This window comes from Natator depressus, chromosome 3, assembly GCF_965152275.1.
Source record: "Natator depressus isolate rNatDep1 chromosome 3, rNatDep2.hap1, whole genome shotgun sequence".
NCBI classification, from domain to species: domain Eukaryota; kingdom Metazoa; phylum Chordata; order Testudines; family Cheloniidae; genus Natator; species Natator depressus.
The window spans coordinates 195949987-195976359 of NC_134236.1; the positions used below are offsets into that span (position 1 = coordinate 195949987).

At 42.7% G+C, this 26373-nt stretch overlaps 2 protein-coding genes across 4 annotated transcripts in view; one reads left to right on the plus strand and one right to left on the minus strand.

The window, feature by feature from the left end:
- The window catches only part of KIF16B (kinesin family member 16B), a 274972-nt gene that overhangs the window by 183244 nt on the left and 65355 nt on the right, over nucleotides 1–26373 (plus strand). For all 3 annotated transcript variants that reach the window (XM_074949615.1, XM_074949617.1, XM_074949616.1), the window contains one exon: nucleotides 1261–1350. In XM_074949615.1, the coding sequence (XP_074805716.1) occupies nucleotides 1261–1350 (90 nt within the window). The remainder of the gene's footprint in view (nucleotides 1–1260; nucleotides 1351–26373) is intronic.
- MACROD2 (mono-ADP ribosylhydrolase 2) overlaps nucleotides 1–26373 on the minus strand; it is a 1526954-nt gene that overhangs the window by 39006 nt on the left and 1461575 nt on the right. The window lies entirely within an intron of this gene.

The following is a 26373-nucleotide window of genomic DNA, read 5'->3' on the forward strand; positions in this document are numbered from 1 at the left end:
ATTTGTTACATACCCTTATTTTTTCTAGTTCCTATGTTACACAATGCACATTTATTTTTCCTTTTGCAAAATGTTGTCACTATGTAATTCCACTGTTGTATGCACATCAAGAGGGAATGACAAGGTCATAATTTATATGATATTAATGAGTTAGCTGTGACCAAATAAGGAACTCATACACAAGCTCCTTCTGGTTTTGCTGTTCCAAGTTCTTTTCCCCCTCCCCTATTATTCCATCTTGTCTGCTTTTCTCCAGTGCTGTAACTACACTATATGATCAATAGTGAACAGTAGTTATTTTAGATTTACTTTGGGGTTAAAAGCCAAACCCAGTTCTTTCTGGAATAAATTTTGTTGACGTGTTTATCTTTGCCCTCCATGCATAACATCGGAAGTTCAAGTGCTATACCTCTTGTTAACCAGGTTAATATATTTAATTTAATACCAGGTATGTATATATGTTAAGACTTTGGAATTGCGATCATTTCTACTAATTTCAGAGAATGAAAAACGTACTTTATGTCAAATAATTTCTCAGTTGAAGCAAGGAGTTCGGGTTTTCCCAACCTCTTGGGATAGGTTGTGCCACCCTTAGTGACATTTATAAGTACCTACTCAAGGAATAATCCTGTTGGCGTACGTGAAACTACTCTTACGAGTAAGGTGTACACCCATGTGAGTAAGGGTGCATATATTGCGTTTTGAAGAAATATTTTCAATTGAAACCTAGAAAATTACAGGACTGTTACAATGTACCTTTTACAAATGTTAAATACACTCTCATGCAATAATTTACAATGTGAATGTGCGTAATATATATATGTATAGTGACACAAAACCAGTGCTGTGTGCTATGGTGTAATGGATTATCCCATTCATTATTTTAAATAATAATGTTGGTATCTAAAGGCACCATAACTACACAGTGGAAGGTTTTGAGAGAGTATTTTCACATGCATACAGATTTGTGAAGCCACTCTAGAATATGCAATAAAAGTGTTCAATCTCTGTCACTGAATAAATATGGTTAAAGATTTCTTGTCTGTGAAATCAAGCAAATAATTTTGTCAAAAGCCAGTTGTGCTTTTCCCCCCAATATATTCTGCCACCATAACAACAGAAAAATTAAGTAAACTTATCAAAATATGTAGTGTTACGTATGGGAACTAATGTTGCCTGCTTTATATAGCAACTCTGTTTGCTGCATTCATTTTAATGACAAACTGTTTTTTTTTGTTGTTTTTGTTTTCTGGTGAATAGATAACAGTCCTGGATGAGACCTGGACAGTATTCAGGCGGTACAGTCGTTTTCGAGAAATGCATAAAACTTTAAAGTTAAAATACCCAGAGGTAAGTCACTCAGAAGCTTCTTTTGAGGGATAGAGTGGAAGTGAGGCTTGAAAAGAAAGATGCTTTCAAAATATATATGCTGTCTAAGATCCTTATTCTCAGATCTGTGCTCCTTGCATAGGACTCACAGGCTCCTGCGGTAGTTTGAGGTTCCAAAGTCACTGGGTCCAGCAAGATAATCATTGCATTGTCAACAATGTGTTGCCTCTAACCATTAATTTCTTTCTTAGGGCTGACTGGACTTGGTCCCTGCAGCTGACTGCAACATACCTGTTGTCTCATTGAGTCATCTTGACAATTTCTTCTGTTCCTTAGTTATCCTTTTATAATAGTTCCTTGCAGGTTGCTATAAAATATAAGATTGTTCTGTCTGGACACCTCAGAGGTTTTGAGTATTGAGCCTTTGTTGAGGGGTAATGCCTTAGTTCACCACAGTGTGTGTTATAACATTCTAGTCTTCACTCTTAACATTTGATTTTTGAATTTTTTTGCCGCCTCATTACCCTCTCTTCCTTGGATGTCATAGAAAAAACATCCCAGCAGCTTCAAGAAGTATCCTTGTGTGAGGCACATCACAGGCAAACATGTCTGGTATATTTCAGAGTGACCATGCAATAGAAATTACTGTGGGCTTGCCAGGCCCTGAGATGTTCTCCTTCCCTCTCCTGGCATTTCCTATAAATAGAAGAACCTAAGCAATTTGGAAGGGTCTGAGGTCAAAAGTCTAAAACAGACCTGGAGAGAAACACAAATTTTCCATTTTGCAGGAATTTCCATAATTAAAAAAAAATTGTTCCTCCCTCTCCCAACTGAAATTTCCCCAAAATGTAATTCCTAAAACCCAACATTGTTTCTAGTTTTGACTCATTTTATACTACACTGTATAATATAGAATTAAAATAGTTGAAATGAAAATTCATTTCAAAACAAAGTCAAAATATTCCCATTTAACCTTATCCGAATGCTATTATTCAATTTCTAAATGAAATTTTGTTGAGCTTGAAAAGTTTAGCAGAAATATCACTTTTGACAAATCAGAATTTTCCAACAAAAAAAGTTCCATCCAAAATTTTCCAAACCGCTCTACTCTCAACTCATATACCTGATTTTATGCATTGACTCCAATGCATTGACTTTCTTTGGTATTTCTAGTAGCAAAGGTTCTGAACAAACTCAGGTGAGGAAGCTGTTTGGACAATCTAACGACATCCTGTTGCCTGATACAAATGAGGTTGTCAGCCCTGTTATTGATAGCAGTGTCAAGTTCCATTAGACTGAGTCGTGTTGTATCTCACCTCACCACACCAAACCAGATTCCCCATCTAGATCCCAGCCTGGGATCCCCAATGTCCCGGCATAGCTCATGAGAGAGCAGAGGTGCGAGGTTTGGTGTGATAAATCCTCTTAGCTGCTCATAAAATCTACCTATGCAGAGCCATCTGCATGCACCTCCTGCCTTCCTCCAAAAACAAACCCCATGCTTGAATAGTTATCATCTGAGTCTGGGTTACAGACATCTTCCCTGACATTACATTCCATAGCTGTTGAAGGGAGACTATCTTCTCTGCAATATATAATTATCAGATTCAGGAAGAGCCTGTTGCTCTGAAAAGCCCCTTGTGTCATGGAGTATTATCGTACCCTTTTTGAATGAGATAAGAGCTCCTTTTTGAGATACACTCTAGAATATTTGCAGGGCAGCAATATGGCATTTGCTGCACATCTCATGAAGCATTATTGTTTGATCACTGCCTGAGCAAAAATCGAAGTCAGGCTTGCTGGTGTTACAGAACTTATTTCTCTTGCCACCGCCTAATTTTGCGGTACATATTTTTAAGATATCTTAGCTCCCTCTTTCCCCTATATTTTAAATGTAATTTAACGTATGTTTTTCCTTGCAGTATGTCTTTTACTGTCTGTTGCGATATCTTTGTGTGGTGTACTTATGTATTGTTGTGAGATAGCACTTAGAGTAGGAATCTATTACAACATGCATCTTTGGATAAGAGATAACATAGTTAACGTTATCTGATGAGATATAACCAGATTGACCACCCTCAGAGTGGAACGTTCTATAATCCTTTAATTATTATTTTTCCAAATTTCACAAATTTCCCCTTTTTGCTTCAAACGCAGTGATAATTGAAAGCTCTAGGTGTCATTGCAACTCCACTACAGGGTTGCAAGTGATGCCCCCTGCTGGAGCTTGCCGCTTAGAACTAGAGTTTCCTACCAGTATTGAGCTAGTTGCCTACCAGTATTGAGCTGTAGTACGTCTATATATCGTCAAAGAACAATAATTACACATAAGTAATTATCGCTTCTCCTCTGGAGAATATATGTTTGAAATAGAAAGCAATTTTCCTCTTTTCTCTAGCCCCTTCCCTTCATCATACTTACAAGATCAATATACTCGATGCTGGTTTGTTGTTGACAGACTTTCCATTTTGATACACATGGCTAGTAAAATTTTTGGGACTGGTCTAAGGTTGTTTTATTAATGAAATACTTGTTTAACCATGTGGCTGATGATAATATAAACTGACATACATGTTCCCTTCTTAACTATTTTCACTGTCTATCAGCCACAGTATATTAGTCATTACCATATCTCATGGTACATGATATTTTCGTAAAATATGAGATACTTTCTTAAAACAGCATAGTAATAATTTTTGGTTTAAAATATATTCTATTTAAGAGAGAATGTATAATCACATTTATTTCTAAACAATGACACTATAACTTTAATCACTGTGGTCTTTTTAGTACTTATTTAGTTACCAAAGTGACAGGTTGTTTCCATTTGTATATAGCCATAGATAATTTCTAGATGTTAACATACCTTGGAGCAGTGACCATGTCATCGTGTGTGTGTGTTTGTGTGTGTTTGTTTTACAGCACCTGACATGGTGGGGACCCAATTCTATCTTGCAACTTTCAGCACTACAAATAATAAGTGACCAATTTATGGGAAAAGAGGTGTTTGATAACATCTACACTTGATTTCTAGTTATCAGTATGGCCACAAACTGTGCTGTCTCTCTTTTGTGAAACATGCTTATTTAAGGAAGTTGGGGGTGGGGGATAACAGAAAAGAAACCTGCTTACTAAATCATAATGAATGTGAGGCAAGCAGGGTGGAGTGTGGGATTTTTTTATTTTTTGTTGAGCTTGAAAAGTTTAGCAGAAATATCACTTTTGACAAATCAGAATTTTCCAACAAAAAAAAGTTCCATCCAAAATTTTCCAAACCGCTCTACTCTCAACTCATATACCTGATTTTATGCATTGACTCCAATGCATTGACTTTCTTTGGTATTTCTAGTAGCAAAGGTTCTGAACAAACTCAGGTGAGGAAGCTGTTTGGACAATAGCCATAGATAATTTCTAGATGTTAACATACCTTGGGGCAGTGACCATGTCATTGTGTGTGTGTATCCCCCCTGGGAATAGCAATACTTACATTAAATAGGTGAGTTCTGTATGGCCTCCAATATTTTACCTTTATTTAAAATACCTTTTGAATTGTACTACTTTTAAACGTAATTTGCAACATGTAAAGGAGCTATCTCTGTTTAATTGAAAATCACCCAGACGTTTCTGCTGATCCCTCTCTGATATAAGTTGTCACTGAATTATTAAACAAGTGCATAAATTTAAAATTTGGAAAAGTTACATCCCTGAATTATTCCAAATAAATTCAGTTCCGAAAAGCAGCTGCATAAAAATCTATTTGAGTTGAATTATTTCATGTAGTTCACCTTCCAACTCCAAATTATTTATTATAAACAGAAAATATTGTGTACATGTTTAATGTATACAGTGCCCTGCTTTTGGAAGTGAACTTTACAACTCATTGGTTGCTGCACTTGAATTACTACATCAGTATTTTAATAATTTGCCGATCTTGCAGTTTGTGTTACTGCCAGTGAATTCCCGAAAGGAATGTACTGAAAAACTGATTTATTGGAAAGGTAGAATGTCTAACATTTCAGAAAGAGGAACTGCTTCATGTCCTACAGTCTCAAAATATGCAGTAAATTATTTTACGTAGCAGCACGTTTAAAATTAGATTAATAAATAGATTTTGATAACGGATTGAATTTAGCTAATTGAAATGTGTTGCAGGGAAATTTTAAAAGACCAAAGTGGCATGCACCAGTGTGAGATTTTTATGTGCTACAGACAATACTGTACTTTGGTGTTAACCGTGTGTATTGTATAAAGTGTGCGCAATAGTCGTAGACAGTCTCAGGATTTTTTCTTACATTGATTCTTTAATTACCTTTGGAATTTTAATCCAGACAATACGTGCCTTTCAGATATAGCAACACTTGTAATTAAAGTGTTCTGGGGTTTTTTTTGTTTTTTTTCAATGAAGAAGCCTGACAACCTTAGTTGAGAAGCAAGAACTTTTAGAGCTGAATTCTTTCTCTTTTTTTTTTAAAGCAGCCCTTTTAATGTAGTGCCAAATCATATTTTTACAATTTTCCCCAAGTAGAGGGTAGTGCAGGAAAAGATTCCTTCCCTGCTCCCCACCTTGCTTCAGACAGGCAGATTTCTGGTGTAGTAATCACCCTCTTATGGCAAAACTGACCGTCACATTTGGGTTACTCCCTGTCTGGTGCCCAAAAAACAGGTGGGTGGGATGTGAGCACAGAAGGACAAGTAGTAAGTCCCTATTTATCTCTCATGCCTGAACTCAAGGTCTGGGTGTCCATTTATCAGCATCCAGGTTGGGGGGTCTTTTTTCCCTCTTATGTCCCTATGTACTGGCATGATCTGGCCTATGGTTATCAATGTAGGCTTCGGTCAAGGAGGGACACTGGGCTTGTTTTCACTACCAGGGTTAGTCAGCCTAAGTTGTACTACTCCAGCTATGTGAATAACACAGCTGGAGTTGATGTAGCTTAGGTCAACTTGCAGCACAGTGAAGACACTGGGGTATCGATGGGAGACGCTCTCTGGTCAAATTACCTTAATCTTCTCGGGGAGCTGGAGTACCAGGGTTGACCGGAGTGCGCTCTGCGGTCGATTTAGCGGGTCTTCACTAGACCCACTAAATTGACCCCCGCTACATCAATTGCAGCAGCATTGATCTTCCTGTAGTGAAGGCCAGCCTACTGTCAATCTTCCTCTGGGACTTTTTTGCTCACTGTTCCTCTAAACATTACTGAGGGAAGCACTCGATGGTTGAATTGAAGGATTTCTTATTCTTGCTAGTGTGTGTCTTTAAAAATATGCAGTTTCCATTAAAAATATTAAATACCTTTTTAATTAAAATAGGAGGACATGAGGCATGCAGGCAAGAGCACTCCACTACTGAAGCTACTTACTTTTACCTTGGTGCTTGTAAAAAAAAAAAAAAAAAAAATTATAAAAGACACATCAATTTTATATTTATATGGTTCCCATGTTGTTTCTTCATTTGGAAGTTGGGAACTTTTATTCCCTACAGTATTTTTATAGTTTCATCTTCTAACGTGCAGTAGCTGAGCATATGCATGCACTTATATTTATTTTCAAAGGATTTTGTGCAGTGATTAAGCTAACCCTTCCCCTCTGCACCTTCCTCCCCACCCAGCTTGTCTTTATACTTTTGCATAACTGATTGGCTACAGAATATCCAGGTTGAAGGAGCAGAGTGCATAGCGTAAACTTGTGCCTTCAGGAGAGGTCTGTGTAGCATGTGATCCCTTTAATCAATCCAGGCATGTGAATTGGCTGGGACGTACTACAGAGAACATTCCATGAATAAGTGTACTGAACCCTGGGTAATTGGAACTGGGAACCATTATTGCAGTGATACTCTGTAGAGGCTATGGAATTTCAAATTGCATTATGTCTCAAACAATAAAGATTGCATTTTATAACCTCCAGGAAAGTGTTTCTGCAATAATGGTATTGTCAGTGTTTTATCAATCTAGCCTTCCAGAGGAAAGACACTGTCGGTAGTGTGAATAATAGTTGTATGTTCCTGAGATACCACCTCTTCATTTCTGAGGTCAATGACCTCCACTTATCAGAAGCCTTTGTCTGACAGATTATTGTGTTATTGTTTGACGGGACCTAAGGTTATTGCCAACTGTGGTTGTTAATAGGCCTTTCTCTACTTGTTTGCTATGATTATACGAATTATTTCTGACTCAGAGCAGAAAATGTTTCTGAAAGAGCTCAGAGGTACTGATGCACAGATGTAGAACTTTTTTTTTCTTGGCGTGCTGGGATATAAACTGCCAAATGATTTTATTCATATTAAATTGAGACTCTACACACTATGAAATTATTATTCCCATACGTTGTTCCCCTAAAGCATTTAATGTACTAGTGAAGCCCCCTCCACTTTTTTTTAACCACACATTATACATAAACACCTAGCTTTATTTAAGCCTTTGATATTAACTTATAAAAATAATAGTTTTTTTCCAAAGTATCCTTGAAGAGGGTTGTAAGGCCCTTCTCAAAACTTTTTCAGGAAGGTATATAAATGATCATATTAATGATAATATGAAAATATAATAAATAAGCCTGAAGATGCATGAACTACTCACTCTGTCATTATGTGTCCTCTGCTTTTGTTAACTGACACTGTTAGTTCACCCGGGTGGGAACTCTCTTGTGTTGTAAAGTGCCGTGTACACTTATGGTGATTGTCACAGGGTTCATTCACTGCTGGTGGCACTTCCTGCTGGTCATCCTGAGGATTAGCTCCAGCCAGGTGTTACGCCCTCCGCTGCATCTCTCCCATTGTCCCCTCACCCTGTGGACCCCTCTCACGCCAAGACCTGCAGCCTCCTCTTCATGACTCGGCCCTCCAGCCAGGTCACCATATATGTTCACCCCCCTTCCGGGGTATCATAGTCCTTCTTGGTAAATGGGCTCAGGAAGTCTTTCTTCTTGCTTGCTCACCAGTGCCACTTTGTCAGCGGCTGGTAGGGGGACCTGGGCCCACCCTCTTCTCTAGGTCCCAACTCAGGGGCCCTCTCATTGACAGCCTATGTTTGACCTACTCCATATCTCTCTGCTCTTTCCCCTGAGCCTTGCCTACTTCTCTGGCTCTCTCCCTTCTTTTGGCTTGCTAAGCCACACTCCCTCCTCCCAGGGAGTAACTGTAGGCTACCTGCCAGTAGCCCCAGATACCCCTCCCTTCTTCCAGGGAGCGGCTGAAGACTCCTTCCCTCCATCCCCTTCTGTTGCCATCTTTCTGGTTTATATAGGCCCTGCCTGTTCCTGCTCAGCTGAACCTGTTCTACTTAATACCCTGCTTCCTGTCTCCTTCTCCAGGTGCAGCCTGGGCAGTTAATTGGCCCAGTTAGCCATCTTAAGTCTTCCAGGCCCTGTCTGGGGGGAACAACCCATCAAAGTGATCTTGACCAAATGGCAAGGGATGTTACACTGGGGGGCGGGGCACACACACTTTGGGAGTGGCAGGAATGTGAGCACATGCTCAAAAGTTGGAGGCTGGCCCCATCCCTCTTCAGGCCCTTTACTTTCCCATTGTCTGGGGCTGAGGGGACTTGGTTGATCAATTTAGCTTTTGTACGGGGAAAAAATTAAACACCTATTTAAACTCTTCTGGGTTTTTTCAAAATCCTTTTGCCCCTGTTTCTTTTGGAACCTTAAATATTCCATTTCCTGACTTTCCAATTTTTAACTGTGCAGCTGTAGTTTCATTCACACAGCTTTTTGTATTTAATCTCCTGGGATTATTTAAGCAGAAAAAGGGTGAGGAGAGAAATAGTCTTGTGCTACTTACTTGCGGAGCTTTTAAGCCCATTGCCATACAGCTAATGAGCTTCTGGATTTTATAAATTGCTGTGCCAGCAGAACTTGAAAGCTCCTTGCTTCAGAGCTATTGAGACCAAAACTCTGCTGGTTTTGCCATTGTAGCGTGTAAATTACTGGCATCAGTAAATGCATACTTACTGTGCAGGCATATGCAGCATGTGTGTTTTGTATGCACCAGTGTGGATTTTGGATTATTTTGATGTACTGTGTAAACGAGGCTTAAAACACAATGCTTAAATTACTTAAACACTTGTCAAATATTTCTAATGATTTTGTTTGAAATCTGTTATTAAGGCAAAAGCCCTGATTCTGCAATGAGTTCAGTGTAGAATTGGGACCTTAGTCAATAAATTTGAGACTTACTCAGGTTTTATAAGTTTTATTAACCAAACCAAAATTCAGTGGTGAACTAAAGAAAGTTACAAAAAGTAAATTCAAGATATATGAACAAGAATTAAATTAGTTAATACAATTTATCAATTAAACCAGTATCGTACATAACTCTGTACTATTATTTTGTGAAGACAAGTTTTTGTCCTCCTATGGATTCTTACTGTAGATCATTTTAAAGGCAACTAACTGGCAATTATCCGTGTTTGGTTAACATTTCAAAAACACCTAAGTGATTAAAGATCCTAATCCCGTTGCTAGTTTTGAAAATTTTACCCAGTGACAATCAAAATAAACTCTAACATACTGATTTTAATTAATGCTTAAAGAATGCCTCCTAATATGAACAGTGTACTTAGATTTTTTTAGCAATTGAAAATATGTGTTTTTATGTCATTGCCCTGTGACTCAGAGAAATGAAAGGGGATTTTGTTCAGTTTCCCAAATTATATATACAGGGAATTATATTCATCTAAAGGCAGAGAATGGCATGGCGGAGAACGGAAAATTGCAGTTCAAAAGGTGAATGTTGCAGAAAATTTAGTGTGAGAACACAAGGTTAGAATGGAAACTGTTTGCAGTATTAACTATAATGCTTGTGACCAGCAAGCATTATAATACATATAAAGATGCCCTTATGCAGTGTAATTATGTCAAACAAAGAAAAGCATTAAGAAGATGATATATGAAATATAGTTCATAAAAGGATGAATTAATTTTAATTTTCCTGTTTAGCCCTTTGCTAGTCTTAGTGATGCCACTTTCCATAAATATTGAAAGCAAAATAATAAAACAGTAATATTAAAAATGCATATCTATTATAATACTTTTATAAAAGAATATTAGTCACCTGTTTTGTTCAGCACAAATTACAATCATTACAGCATATATCATTTTCCATTTTTCCATTTATATTCATATCTCATTCAAGTCTTAGTGGAGAATGCTTTTGTAACAAAAAAAAATAATCACAGAGGCTTTTCCAACCCAAACCCCTTAATTATGAGAATTCTACAGGCAAGTAACTCTCCTTTCTTTCTTGTACTCATAGAATAGTATGTATTAGAATTGAGCAAATAACTGATTTTTCAGGGGGCATTTTTTTTTTTTATTTTTTCATTTTGCATCAGTCATCTTTGGGTGGCTTTTTTGCCCTTGTTCTGTGGGGGTTTTATTTATTTTTTTTAATTTTTTTAAATTAGGCAAATTTCAAAACACAACACTGTTTTGGAGCAAAAGATTAAACTAAACATTTTTACTTTTTATATTTTTCAACCTAAGCAATTAATTGAATTTGACTTTAATTCACAAGTTGTTTTGGAGCCCTCCAAAATTCATTTTTTGCAAAAATGCTGTTTGCTGAAAAAAATGTACACCGGTCTAGTTTAGGTGCTCTTCCCACGTCATCTTTTAGTTTGTTATGAGTTACCAAAGCAGCTAAATAAATAGGCCTGTGATCGCTCCACACTGTATTGGACTTTTTTTGGCTAAGGGACATATTCTGCTATAGATTACTTAAAAGAAATTGAACCCATCAGTCTGAAAATGTATACGAACAGGACCATTGCTCACCATGGATAAACTGTAAAATCCTGTTCATATTTGTTTGTTGCTTCATACCGTTCAATGCAAGATTCATCATGGTGTCATGAATGACCGAGCCTCAGTGGGTCACAACTAAGGATACCAAATTCAGGACAGACTGTTGAGAAATAAGACAGACTCATCCGTAACTGGTGCTTATGCTTATTCTATCATTAGACTATACCAAGTCAGTAATAAAAGTGAACTTCCGTGTCACCACAGTGCTTAACAAGAAGTCAAAAACAGTCTCCTAGGCATTCCAGCCCTTGGCTCAGCAGCCCGACACTGGACTTTATGATGAGTGGTTATTGAAAACCAATTTAATCAGATATAGGGCCCTTCCAATCCCAAGAGATCACTTAGCCAGGTCAATATATAACTCAGATCTTACCCAATAATCACACTGATGCTAATCCTTTAGTAACTAAAGTTAATAATAAAATAAGATGAAAAGTTAATAGGTCATATGCATACAGATGATTTTTCAGAGTTCATAGGTCAAGATGATAACAGCGATGGAATAAACTGCTAGCTTGCAGAAGTTTTTCTGGAAATTACCCAAACAGGTTGGGGGTCGTCAGTCCTTGTTCGAAGTCTCTTTGTTAGAAATCCAGTCCAGAGACATGAAGGAGGAAATGAAGGCAAAATGGAGATGTCTCAGGTGCTTTTTATATCCTTTGTCATGTGCATGGAATTTACTGTCTCGAAACAAAGCTCCTCAGCCTCTGTTTATGGAAAGTTACTGGCCCAAGATGGAGTCCAGAATCACATGAGCATATCACATGTCCTTACATGCTTTGTTGGCTCACAGAGGCAGCCATTGCCCCTCTTCTTTCTGAGGCGTCCATAGGAAGGCTTCACTGCTAGAGTGAAATGTCCTTAATGGGCCGTCATCACATAGCTGTCTAGCCCTGTTAACCTTATCTGCTGGGTGTTACCCAGAATACAATACATGCATAAGATGCAAGTCCGTGGCCAGTATTCACAGTTTTAGATACAAAAATGATACATGGATTTAACCAGGATAATCGTATATCATGGATTGTAGTTTTGCCATTGACACCTTACATGACCTACTTTGCACAGAAATTGTATAACAGTGGTAATATCAATGATATAAATGGTCATACTGAATCATACAGCATCACAGATGGTAAATGTGTTAGTCACCAGTTGAACTAAAAAAAAACTCCACCAACTTTAAGACTAGCTCAGACCTGATTGGATTAGATTGCAGGACCAATGTTAGCATATTTGACACTTGCGTGGTATACAATTCTGCATGACTAGGAAAAGGATCGGGAAAATGGGTTTTGGATCTGATCTCAGATGCAAGAGGTTTCCTTCCTAAAAACTGGATCTGAATGACTCCAGCTTGTGTGAGAGCCTTGGGATAGGGTTAAGATGGAACATGTGCTGGTCCATGTATCACCTTGATGCACAATAGTGTGTTCTTCTTCAAGTAGTATCCCTATGGGTGCTCCACTTCCTGTGTCCCATACACCTTGGATCAGAGATTTTTGGTAACAATGCCAGTTTAGCCTACACATGCATTCCAGGCATCCTCATGCTCTGTACTGAGCATGTGTAGAGCTGTTCAGGCAAACTCCCTCAGTTCTTTCTCAACTGCCATTCAGCCTGAGACTTAATACCTAGAGTACCTGCATTGAACTTAGTTCAGAGCTTAGACTTTACTGATTATTTTAGTTTAGTAATTTCCTATTGTTTTTTTAACTTAGCTTTAATTTTACATTATCTTAAGGGGTTTTCTTTCTTTAACACACACCCTTTTTTCCTCCTCTTCCCCCTCCGAGGGGCTATCTTTGAGGGTCATCATCTTTGGGGTATGCTGGAATTCCTGGAAGTCAACTGCTGCCTCTCCTGCAGAGAATCTATACCAGTTAGCGACAGACATTTAGCCTCTGCTGTCTGGGAGACACCCGTATAACAACAAAGTGTAAGATCTGTTTATCTTTTAAAAGCAGATCTTGAAAAAACAGGGAAATTAAATTTAGGCATAGAATCATAGAATATCAGGGTTGGAAGGGACCCCAGAAGGTCATCTAGTCCAACCCCCTGCTCGAAGCAGGACCAATTCCCAGTTAAATCATCCCAGCCAGGGCTTTGTCAAGCCTGACCTTAAAAACCTCTAAGGAAGGAGATTCTACCACCTCCCTAGGTAACGCATTCCAGTGTTTCACCACCCTCTTAGTGAAAAAGTTTTTCCTAATATCCAATCTAAACCTCCCCCATTGCAACTTGAGACCATTACTCCTCGTTCTGTCATCTGCTACCATTGAGAACAGTCTAGAGCCATCCTCTTTGGAACCCCCTTTCAGGTAGTTGAAAGCAGCTATCAAATCCCCCCTCATTCTTCTCTTCTGTAGACTAAACAATCCCAGCTCCCTCAGCCTCTCCTCATAAGTCATGTGCTCTAGACCCCTAATCATTTTTGTTGCCCTTCGTTGGACTCTCTCCAATTTATCCACATCCTTCTTGTAGTGTGGGGCCCAAAACTGGACACAGTACTCCAGATGAGGCCTCACCAGTGTCGAATAGAGGGGAACGATCACGTCCCTCGATCTGCTCGCTATGCCCCTACTTATACATCCCAAAATGCCATTGGCCTTCTTGGCAACAAGGGCACACTGTTGACTCATATCCAGCTTCTCGTCCACTGTCACCCCTAGGTCCTTTTCCGCAGAACTGCTGCCTAGCCATTCGGTCCCTAGTCTGTAGCGGTGCATTGGATTCTTCCATCCTAAGTGCAGAACCCTGCACTTATCCTTATTGAACCTCATCAGATTTCTTTTGGCCCAATCCTCCAATTTGTCTAGGTCCTTCTGTATCCTATCCCTCCCCTCCAGCGTATCTACCACTCCTCCCAGTTTAGTATCATCTGCAAATTTGCTGAGAGTGCAATCCACACCATCCTCCAGATCATTTATGAAGATATTGAACAAAACCGGCCCCAGGACCGACCCCTGGGGCACTCCACTTGACACCGGCTGCCAACTAGACATGGAGCCATTTATCACTACCCGTTGAGCCCGACAATCTAGCCAGCTTTCTACCCACCTTATAGTGCATTCATCTAGCCCATACTTCCTTAACTTGCTGACAAGAATACTGTGGGAGACCGTGTCAAAAGCTTTGCTAAAGTCAAGAAACAATACATCCACTGCTTTCCCTTCATCCACAGAACCAGTAATCTCATCATAAAAGGCGATTAGATTAGTCAGGCATGACCTTCCCTTGGTGAATCCATGCTGACTGTTCCTGATCACTTTCCTCTCATGTAAGTGCTTCAGGATTGATTCTTTGAGGACCTGCTCCATGATTTTTCCAGGGACTGAGGTGAGGCTGACTGGCCTGTAGTTCCCAGGATCCTCCTTCTTCCCTTTTTTAAAGATTGGCACTACATTAGCCTTTTTCCAGTCATCCGGGACTTCCCCCGTTCGCCACGAGTTTTCAAAGATAATGGCCAAGGGCTCTGCAATCACAGCCGCCAATTCCTTCAGCACTCTCGGATGTAACTCGTCCGGCCCCATGGACTTGTGCACATCCAGCTTTTCTAAATAGTCCCTAACCACCTCTATCTCCACAGAGGGCTGGCCATCTCTTCCCCATTCTGTGATGCCCAGCGCAGCAGTCTGGGAGCTGACCTTGTTAGTGAAAACAGAGGCAAAAAAAGCATTGAGTACATTAGCTTTTTCCACATCCTCTGTCACTAGGTTGCCTCCCTCATTCAGTAAGGGGCCCACACTTTCCTTGGCTTTCTTCTTGTTGCCAACATACCTGAAGAAACCCTTCTTGTTACTCTTGACATCTCTTGCTAGCTGCAGCTCCAGGTGCGATTTGGCCCTCCTTATATCTTTCCTACATGCCCGAGCAATATTTTTATACTCTTCCCTGGTCATATGTCCAACCTTCCACTTCTTGTAAGCTTCTTTTTTATGTTTAAGATCCGCTAGGATTTCACCATTAAGCCAAGCTGGTCGCTTGCCATGTTTACTATTCTTTCGACTCATCGGGATGGTTTGTCCCTGTAACCTCAACAGGGATTCCTTGAAATACAGCCAGCTCTCCTGGACTCCCTTCCCCTTCATGATAGTCCCCCAGGGGATCCTACCCATCCGTTCCCTGAGGGAGTCGAAGTCTGCTTTCCTGAAGTCCAGGGTCCGTATCCTGCTGCTTACCTTTCTTCCCTGAGTCAGGATCCTGAACTCAACCAACTCATGGTCACTGCCTCCCAGATTCCCATCCACTTTTGCTTCCCCCACTAATTCTACCCGGTTTGTGAGCAGCAGGTCAAGAAAAGCGCCCCCCCTAGTTGGCTCCCCTAGCACTTGCGCCAGGAAATTGTCCCCTACGCTTTCCAAAAACTTCCTGGATTGTCTATGCACCGCTGTATTGCTCTCCCAGCAGATATCAGGAAAATTTAAAGTCACCCATGAGAATCAGGGCATGCGATCTAGTAGCTTCCGTGAGTTGCCGGAAGAAAGCCTCATCCACCTCATCCCCCTGGTCCGGTGGTCTATAGCAGACTCCCACCACTACATCACTCTTGTTGCACACACTTCTAAACTTAATCCAGAGACACTCAGGTTTTTCCACAGTTTCGTACCGGAGCTCTGAGCAGTCATACTGCTCCCTTACATACAGTGCTACTCCCCCACCTTTTCTGCCCTGCCTGTCCTTCCTGAACAGTTTATAACCATCCATGACTGTACTCCAGTCATGTGAGTTATCCCACCAAGTCTCTGTTATTCCAATCACGTCATAGTTCCTTGACATCACCAGGACCTCCAGTTCTCCCTGCTTGTTTCCAAGGCTTTGTGCATTTGTATATAAGCACTTGAGATAACCTGTTGATCGCCCCTCATTCCAAGTATGAGGCAGGAGCCCTCCCCTCACAGACATTCCTGCCTGTGCTTCCTCCCGGTATCCCGCTTTCCCACTTACCTCAGGGCTTTGGTCTCCTTCCCCCGGTGAACCTAGTTTAAAACCCTCCTCACTAGGTTAGCCAGCCTGCTGGCAAAGATGCTCTTCCCTCTCTTCGTAAGATGGAGCCCGTCTCTGCCCAGCACTCCTCCTTCATGGAACACCATCCCATGGTCAAAGAATCCAAAGCCTTCTCTCCGACACCACCTGTGTAGCCATTCGTTGACTTCCACGATTCGACGGTCCCTACCCAGGCCTTTTCCTTCCACGGGGAGGATGGACGAGAACACCACTTGCGCCTCCAACTCCTTTATCCTTCTTCCCAGAGCCACGTAGTCCGCAGTGATCCACTCAAGGTCATTCTTGGCAGTATCATTGGTGCCCACGTGGAGAAGCAGGAAGGGGTAGCGATCCGAGGGCTTGATGAGTCTCGGCAGTCTCTCCGTCACATCGCGAATCTTAGCCCCTGGCAAGCAGCAGACTTCTCGGTTTTCCCGGTCAGGGCGGCAGATAGATGACTCAGTCCCCCGGAGGAGAGAGTCCCCGACCACCACCACCCGCCTTCTCCTCTTGGGAGTGGTGGTCGTGGAACCCCCAACCTCAGGACATCGCATCTCATGCCTTCCAACCAGCGGAGTCTCCTTCTGCTTTCTCCCCCCAGACATATCATCTGGTCCACTCTCCGCAATGGTACCTGTGGAGAGAACATGAAAGCGGTTGGTTACCTGTGTCTGTGTTACTGGAACCCGGACATTCCGCTTACCTCTTCTGGAGGTCACATGTTGCCAAGCTTCTTCACTGGCCTCTTGGCTCCTCTGTGCAACCTGCTCTATATCTTTAGAGCTTTGTGCCCCTAGAAGCCTATCCTGTGTTTTGTCCAGAAAATCCTCAGTTTCTCGTATGCAACGCAGGGTCGTTATCTGTTGTTCCAGACCTTCAATCTTCTCTTCCAATATGGAGACCAGCTTGCACTTTGTACAGACAAAGCCGCTTCTGTCCTGTGGAAGAAAGACAAACATGGCACATCCAGTGCAGGTCACAACAGCTGAACCCCCCCCTTCCATATCACCTACCTACTATGAGCTTCCTCAGAGACGTTTGCAAGATGTAAGCCTCACTGGGCTCATTTCAGGCGAACTCCCAGGCAAACTCCTGCTGTGAGCTGCATCTTACAATGGAGCAGTCCAGGCCCAGATAACCACCTGTATATCAGTCTCCAAGCTCCCCATCAACTTCATATACCATGAGCAACTCAGTGAGTGGGGTAAGAGTACATAGGGTACTGATAAGGTTCCCAGGAAAAGGACTTCTAGTGTCCTCACAGAGAGCCTCCATCAAAGACGGTTAGGGCACTATCAAAACTGACAATTTCTGATACCTCATGTCCCAGACAGGGTACCACTGAGTCTCCAAGCTTCTCCAGTACTGAGAGCTCATCAAAGACTTCAAGTTCTTCCAGACTTACCACAGTACCTAAATCATCCTTGGTACTGAAATCATCCTTGGCACTGAAGCTACCTGCAGTGTCATCTAAGTATGACCACTCCAACAGAGACTCTAAGCACTCACTTTGTACCAAGGAAGCCTGTGCCATCTTCAGACCCCTCAGCACCCAAATAGGGGCTTCCATGTTAACCATCTTCCTGTTTTATCCCACCTAAACCACATCAATCTAGAGAGGAAGCTGTCCTCCATCCATGGTATATTAGAATAATCTTCTTTGAGAAGATGCTGCCATGTATTCCACTTAAATGTGTGTACACCGAGCACTTTGGAGCCACAGAATTTTGCCTAACAGTACCTGTAGATAGGCAGTGCTCATGGCCATAGCCCCTCCCCTGGCTATATGAGATCGCACCAACTGCCCCCTCTCAGTTCCTCCTTACCGTCCATTGCTGGAGTCAGAGCTCTGTAGGATTTTACCTCACATTCCTCTGTTTATTGACTTTGTTCTCAATATGTATATAGTTAATTAGTATCCCTAGTATAGTTAGACTTGGTGGTAGTTAGTTGTATAAGTTTTCTCTGGTGATACCTACACCAGGGCTTAACCATTGTACATCATGCGAGGGGGCAGTCCCAACATACGGTGCTCGCTGTGTCTAAGCGAAGCCCACATCAGGGAGCGATGTTCGATTTGCAGATCATTCACAAAATGGACTCAAGCAGTGAGAGATCTTTGTCTGAAGCAGCACTGCTCGAACAGGCCACGTGGCCTGCTTCAGCACCGAGGACGTCATCAGAATGGAGGTCACCCTTGCGTATGGACAGTGCTGCTGCTTCGTGTCCTGGAGCTGGCACCTCGCTGAAGAGATGGAGGAGTCATTCCCCACTGAGTGCGCCAAAAAAAGGTCATATAAGATTGACCAAGGCCACCGCAGGTACTGTCAGGACTCATCTCCCTCCCCCAGAAGAAGCATGAATCGGTACACGATGAATGCTAGTGCATAGGATGGAGTGGGTCCTATCAGTCACTTCCTGGCACCATACAGGGAGGTCAGAGACCCTGTACTGTTGACTCTGATTCTGGCCCTGTGGCGTCCGTTGATACCAGTACAAATGAGGGCAACACCAGCACCGGCTACTTCCACACCTGTGGTGTATCAGCCAGCCGTGGACCTCCTCTGCCTTTCTGTCTTGACCTCTCCCTTGGGCCAGGACTTTCCAGGGCTGTGTCCTTTATAGTCCTGTTGGCTGGCTGGGCTGCTGAACCTATAGGTCTGTTGGCGTCGGACTCCAGTGCTTCCCTTCCATGCTCAGTGGAAATGGGCCTGTCATAAATATAAAGGGAAGGGTAAACCCCTTTAAAATCCCTCCTGGCCAGAGGAAAAATCCTCTCACCTGTAAAGGGTTAAGAAGCTAAAGGTAACCTCGCTGGCACCTGACCAAAATGACCAATGAGGAGACAAGATACTTTCAAAAGCTGGGAGGAGGGAGAGAAACAAAGGGTCTGTCTCTGTCTGTTGATATGCTGCTTTTGCCGCGAATAGAAGGAATGGAGTCTTAGAACTTTTAGTAAGTAATCTAGCTAGGTATGCGTTAGATTATGATTTCTTTAAATGGCTGAGAAAAGAATTGTGCTGAATAGAATGACTCTGTCTGTCTGTGTGTCTATTTGGAACTTAAGGTTTTGCCTAGAGGGATTCTCTATGTTTTGAATCTAATTACCCTGTAAGGTATCTACCATCCTGATTTTACAGGGGGGATTTCTTATTTCTAATTACTTCCATTTTTATTAAAAGTCTTCTTGTAAGAAAACTGAATGCTTTTTCATTGTTCTCAGATCCAAGGGTTTGGGTCTGTGGTCACCTATGCAAATTGGTGAGGATTTTTACCAAACCTTTCCCAGGAAGTGGGGTGCAAGGGTTGGGAGGATTTTGGTGGGAAAGATGTGTCCAAGCTACGTTTCCCAGTAAACCCGGTTAGAGTTTGGTGGTGGCAGTGGATATTCCAAGGACAAAGGATAAAATTAATTTGTACCTTGGGGAAGTTTTAACCTAAGCTGGTAAAAGTAAGCTTAGGAGGTTTTCATGCAGGTCCCCACATCTGTACCCTAGAGTTCAGAGTGGGGGAGGAACCTTGACAGGGCCAATGTCTGGGCTCAACACAAGGGACCCCCTCAGCTCCAGGAACTTTGGTACACCTTCTGCTGGTGCTGCCAGTGTTCCTGTGGTGGCAGTCACCGCCTTCTACTTCAGCACTGTTGTTTACTTTGGAGATGATGCCGACTTCGGGGTCAACACCACTCCCAGCACCAGAAGTGATGAAGGCATATTCGGTGCTCACAGTACCGTTTCTACTGTCACTGCCAGCCCCCTCATCATTCAGGGCTCTGGATGAGTTGGACTGGGTGCTTGCACCATCAGGGGTAGCCCCACTGCTATCCTCAAAGCCCGGGACTCCTTGGTGTCCAAGTCAGGTTCTTCCTCTTTCCGCTCTCCATTGCTTGAGTGCTATGGGTACCAGGATTGGCGCGCGTCTCGTGGTCATGAAGAGGCCCTTGGCCCGGTGCCTAGTGGTCACTAATGTCCTGACTATACCAGGGGCCACCATAGAATCCATGAGATGATCCTGGGTCATGGAACTCCAGTTCTTCATCCTACTCAAGGCCAAGATCACTGGCCAGGTCTGCAGCATTGACCTGGTTGATCTGGATCCACTGCATATCCAGGTAATGGTGAGGCTTCCCCCTCAAGGAGTTTCCAGAGTTGTCACACCTGGGTCAGTGAGTCCTGCAGCAGGACTGGCTTGCGCCCACTTAACTGCCTCATCCTCATCCCTGGACTGTTCTACGATGCCAGGCTCTTCCATCCCTTTGGTAAAGGAGGATTTCAAGGGGTGCCAAGACCTGTTGCGGCTTGTGGCTGCCTCCCTGGGTATTCAAGCAGAGTTCCTGCAGGAGGACACCCACAAATTGGAGGATATCCTGCAGTCATCTTCCCCTGTGAGAGTCTGTGCTCCTCTAGCCTACTAAGGTCCTCTCGAGCACACTGATTTTAGTATTCCCTGCAGCTGACCACATAGAAAACCGCTACTTCATTCCTGTGCAGGGATTTGAAGGTTTTTATTCCCATCTGGCCCCAAACTCCTTGGTTGTAACCATGGTGAATGATAGAACCCGACAACGCAAGTTTAAATGCACTCCCAAGGAGAAGGACTCTAAGTACATGGAGATGATGTGCAGGAAGACTTTTATATCTCCTTTTCCTTGTAGATGCAAATTGCTAATCAGCAAGCGTTGTTGTCCAAGTACAACTTTGTCTACTGGACAGCTATGTTCAAATTTGCAGACCAATTGCCAGAGGCCTCAAGGGAGGAATTTCAGGCATTTGTCACCGAAGGCTGTTTGTTGGCTAGGACAGCTTTGGAGTCCATGGTGGATGTTGTGGATACTTCTGCAAGAGTAATGGCCTCTGCAGTGACTGTGAGGAGGTCGTCTTAGCTGCAAAATTCGGGCATTGCCCCCACGTCCAGCATGCCATTGAGGATTTACCCTTCCATGGCCAGGTGACATTCTCAGATATAACCGACAAGACTCTGCACTCCTTCAAGGACCCTAGCTCTACCTTTCATTCCTTGGGGATGTAAGCACTGGTGATGCAAAGATGCCATTATTGTGTTCAACAGCAGTGGCAGTGCACATTTGGGCAGCCTTTCCCTCCCCTGAGACGGGGGGACTACCCCAGAAAGGGGCATAGATCCCATAGGAGGAAACAGTCAGGTTTGGAATTCAGACAGTCCACAAAGCCTCCACCTCCAACAGTGGCTGATGATTTTAAACAGTTTCAAGAACTGTTCCTCAGGATTTCAGACTCCCTCCAGATCCCACTACATGAAGTTAGAGAGCAACAGCATAAGTCTCTCAATACCTTGCTGACCTCTAAGTCAGCAAAAATAGCACTCCTGATCAACGAGGCCTTGCTGGACTCAGCCAAGCTAATCTGGCAGACCCCAGCATCAATTCCACCTACCTGTAAGTGAGCAGACAAAAAGTACTATGTCCCCATAAAGGAAATGGAATTCCTATTCTCCCATCCTACTCCCAACTCCCTCATGGTCAATGTGGTGCATGAGAAAGGACGACGACACCACTCCAAAGCAACCCCATATGACACAGACTGGAAGAGACTAGATCTTTTCGGTTGCAAAGCATATTCCTCAGCTGCTACTCCAGTTTTGCATTGCAAATTATGAGGCACTTCTAGTTAAATACAATCATATGCACTATTCACTGAATTCATTCAACATCTCCCAGAGGACAAAAAAGAGCAGTTCTAGGCGCTGATGACGGAAGGACAGCTTCTTGTACAGCACTACAAGCCTCTCTGGATGTCACAGATACAGCAGCCCAATCCATCACAACATCTCTGGTGATGAGATAAGCCTGATGGCTGCACCTTTCAGCGTCCCTCAGGGAAGCGTAGATCACTATGGAAGATCTGCTGTTTGAAGGATCTAAACTCTTTGCTGAGCACACTGATGAATCCCTTCATTCACGCTGTGTTCATGCGGCATCTCCACACCAGCACTGAGGAGAAGACAAGGTAGATATCAACCAAACCTAAGATCTCGACCTCCACATTTGACCCTTCAATGGCATTACGATCCAGAGACCTCCTCCAGACATCAACAGAGGTGACTACACCCCACCCATCTGCCTCCAAAGAACAATTTTGAAGATTTGGTTGAGGCCCCGAGATGCCTTCCCCTAATCCAGATGCTGCAACCATCCGAATTGCTCCATCAGTTGGCGACCGTTTGACACCTTCAATAAGTGGGTGTTACAAATCGTCAGCAGTGGGTATTCAATTCCATTCCTCTCTCACCCGCCCTCCTCAGGGACCCTTTTCACAAACACCTTCTGCAAGAAGAAATAAACCATCTTCTGTGACTGGGAGCCATAGAACTGGTCCCATTCAACACAATGGGGAAGATTTTTATTCCCACTGTTTTTTAATCCTAAAGAAATCTGGCATGTGGAGACCTATCCTAGACTTGAGAAACCTCAACAAATTCATCAGACTACAACGATTCAAGATAGTCACCTTATCAACAGTAATCCCAGTACTGGAACAGGGGGACTGGTTCTTGGCCCTGGACTTCCAAGACGTGTACTTCCATATCACCGTACATCCTTCTCCCAGGCGGTTCCTTGGACTTGTCCTGGGGTCCGCCTATTACCAATACAAGGTACTACCCTTTGGCGTCTCCCTCAGCACCCAGGGTATTTTCCAAAGTCCTCACAGTGGTGGTGGCGCACTTCTGCAGACAAGGGATTATAATATTCCCATACCATCTCCTTCCCTAAAGCACCTTGCAACCAGCATGAGGCCACGCTACACACCGTGGATGTCAGACGAGCCGTTCAGCTTGACAGAACTAAATCATTCAGACAATTACCACACTTACTACTCTCTGTTGCTGAAAGATCCTGGTTGGACCCAGGCCCACCCTACTCCCTGGGGTCCCAGCCCAGGGCTCTAACAGTGGCGGCGTGTTCCACCACTGGGTCAGTGGGGATTCAGCCAAAACACGCTGACCTGGATTCAGGCAACAACACAACCTGACTGTCATCTGGTATCCCTGGGCTACTTTCTTTTCACCCCTTGTGGTGTATCTATTTCGGGGTCGTCCTCCTTCTCCCTGTGGTACACTGCCAGCAGCAGTCCCAGCAGCTCCTCGGTGTCCTGGTCAGCTGGCAGCTCTGGTGAGTCCTCAGCCCTGCAGGGGCCGTCTTCAGGCTCCTGCTCCAGCAGCGGGTGGGAAGCGTCTGTCTTGTCTAGCAGCTCCAGCCCTACTGAGCTGCAGGGCCCACCTTTTATACGTCCTGTCCTGCCCCTCGTCATCTGGTGGGGTGGGTTTGTGTGTCCAGGCTCTTCCCCATCAGTCTCGGAGGGAGGCCATGGAACCTCGCTACACAACGCAAAAAGGGATGAGGGGGCAACTTCTGCTCTCCACTCAGCCTTCCCTGAAAAAGAAATAGATGAAAGTATAGGGAGACCGCTGATGGGGACGTCAGATGGTTCTAAATTACAGGCATTCCTTCCCCCAGCCCCCTACCTCTGGGTTTTCTCACAGCTCTTTGATCTACTACTAGAAAGCTCTCTCAGCCCGTCCCAGACCATTTAGAGGATTAGCTCCCTGCCCCACTGCATCAAACAAGGGAGAGAGCTCCTGAGATTTGGGGGTGGGGCCAGGGAAGAAGACAAATGCAACTGCTCTACTTTGTCTTCTGACCATGATGTGATGTCACCCTTAATGCAGAATGTCTTGTCAGGTGCCTTAAACAAAGCTGTTTAAATAGCCTATGTCAGCCAGTGATCTACCACCACCAGATTCTTAGAAATGATGGCTGTGGCTATCTTTTATTAGAGTAGCCCATAGGCTTGAATAAATGTATCCTAGTCAGATTTGAACAGTCATGGTTTTTGAATATGTCTTCCAGTGTGTATTAGATTAAAAACTTCCCTTTTGATCAAAACTCACATGTCCCTTATTCCATTCAGGTTAAATAATTTTCTTGTGAATGTTAGTTCATCCAGCGTGAGAGAAACTTTTCTGTCCTCAACTCTCAGATTTGGGCCCTGGGGAACAGTATAGCATTTCCTTCTTTAAATAAATAAGGGTAGCTAAGGAAGAGGACTAATTTCTTAGGCGCTCTGGAGCTGAGAACACCATTTATTGTTTGTAAATTGGAGAATATTTAGTTTTGTATCAGCAGTGAGATCTCACTTTCACTGTTCTGAGAACGAGGTCTGGATTGCTGTAAAGTAAATACAAAATCAATCAAGTGAATTCTTCATCACCTGTCTCTGCAGCATAGAGAAGGCAGTTTTGCCTCCCAAGAATGTCTACCCCTCTACAAAGCCCAAAGCAAAAGATTACAGTAAAAGTTATTAAAACCTCTGCGTGAGAAAATCAGTAGACTACAATCTTTTGTGGCTTAATATAAAAATAAAGAGAAACGAGGTCTTGAGTGAAATATATTGAGGTGTGTCATAAATATAAAGGGAAGGGTAACCACCTTTCTGTATACAGTGCTATAAAATCCCTCCTGGCCAGAGGCAAAACCCTTTCACCTGTAAAGGGTTAAGAAGCCAAGGTAACCAAGCTGGCACCTGACCCAAATGACCAATGAGAGGACAAGATACTTTCAAATCTGGAGGGGGAGGGGGGAACAAAGGATTGGTCTGTCTGTGTGATGCTTTTGCCGGGAACAGATCAGGAATGCAGCCTTACAACTTCTGTTAAGTTAGTAAGTTATCTAGCTAGAAATGCGTTAGATTTTCTTTTGTTTAATGGCTGAGAAAAGAAGCTGTGCTGAATGGAATGTATATTCCTGTTTTTGTGTCTTTTTGTAACTTAAGGGTTTGCCTAGAGGGATTCTCTATGTTTTGAATCTGATTACCCTGTAAGGTGTTTACCACCCTGATTTTACAGAGTCCTAGGAGTCAGATTCTGGTGCTTTTCTTGACTCTGCCACAGACTTGCTGTGTGCCCTTGGACAAATCACTTAGATTCTGAGTGATTTAGCACCCATTAAAATGAACAGAAAGTCTCCTACTGACTTCAGTGGGCACTAGAGCAGACTATCTCTGAATGTCGGTTTCAATCTGTAAAATGGACATGAGACCATGAGCAATAAAAGAATCAATCTGTGTCTTTAAAAGTCAGTTTTTTCTATGGAACTATAGATATTATGTACTGATCGTAATTGTCTGGTTAGTCCATGGTGTCACCACCTGGGTGGAGTTAAGGTTGTTTGCGTGCCTCAGTTGTGTATTTTCATACTGTTTGCATTTCTTTTATGTTTAAACGTAATACTGGATTTCCTAGGTTTGTTATGCTTGTGTTGGAGAGAAATACAATAGCCCTGTAATGTTTTTAAGTATAGGTGTCTGATATGTACTCAACTTTAACTCCAGTTATAATGTAATTTTATGTGGAATAAATAATCATATCATTAACACTAATAGTCAGGCAAACTGTTAACCAACACAAATTTGTTAATGATTTAATATGGTAGGGGTTTTTATTTGCTTATTTAAGTGTGTCTAGTCTCTCTTCTAGTTGTGTTGTCTTACTGAACTCAAAGATTTCTCAACAGTAATGCGTTCTTGTGAGATGGGCTCTGTGTGTGTGCTGAGGATGAAGCAGCTTGGCAAGGATGTTTTCAAGCGATTATAGCTTTGTGTCGCCTCCTTACCTGGCTGGATTAGCAAATCCTTTACAAATGGGCTGACACCATTATGTTAAATTGACTGTGTAATACCTGTTACTCTAGAATTATTGTAATATACATTGCGCTAGCAATGACTCAGTAGTCATGACGCTTGTGAAATTGACTTATGTCCCAATATTGCCAACCCCAAATGCTCAAATATCATGAGTCAGGCCCCCAAAAATTATGAACTTGCTTTAAAAATCAGAAGATTTTAAATAAGAAAAATCTTGGGAACTTTTTCTTTGCTTTTAGGCTTTTGAACTTGTAGGGCGCATTTGGGTCACACTTCCAAAGCTGTCTCTGAAACCACGAGGTCTAGAATCTTTATTTTTATATATCTATAGCTATAAAAGTAAAATAAAATAAAATGAATGAGGTGGTGTGACCGGGGTCCTAGGAGGCCGCACTGAGATTACTCAGTTAAGGCAAACTGCAAAGAATGGGGCAGACAATCCCCAAAGCTGGTGGATATTCTAATGCTTAAGATTTACCAAGACAGCACAAAACACCTTCTACAATACCTTACTGGTTGCACAGAAGCCAAAATAACACAGTTCCCTTATAGCAACCTAGCCTTGAGCTTCCACCCA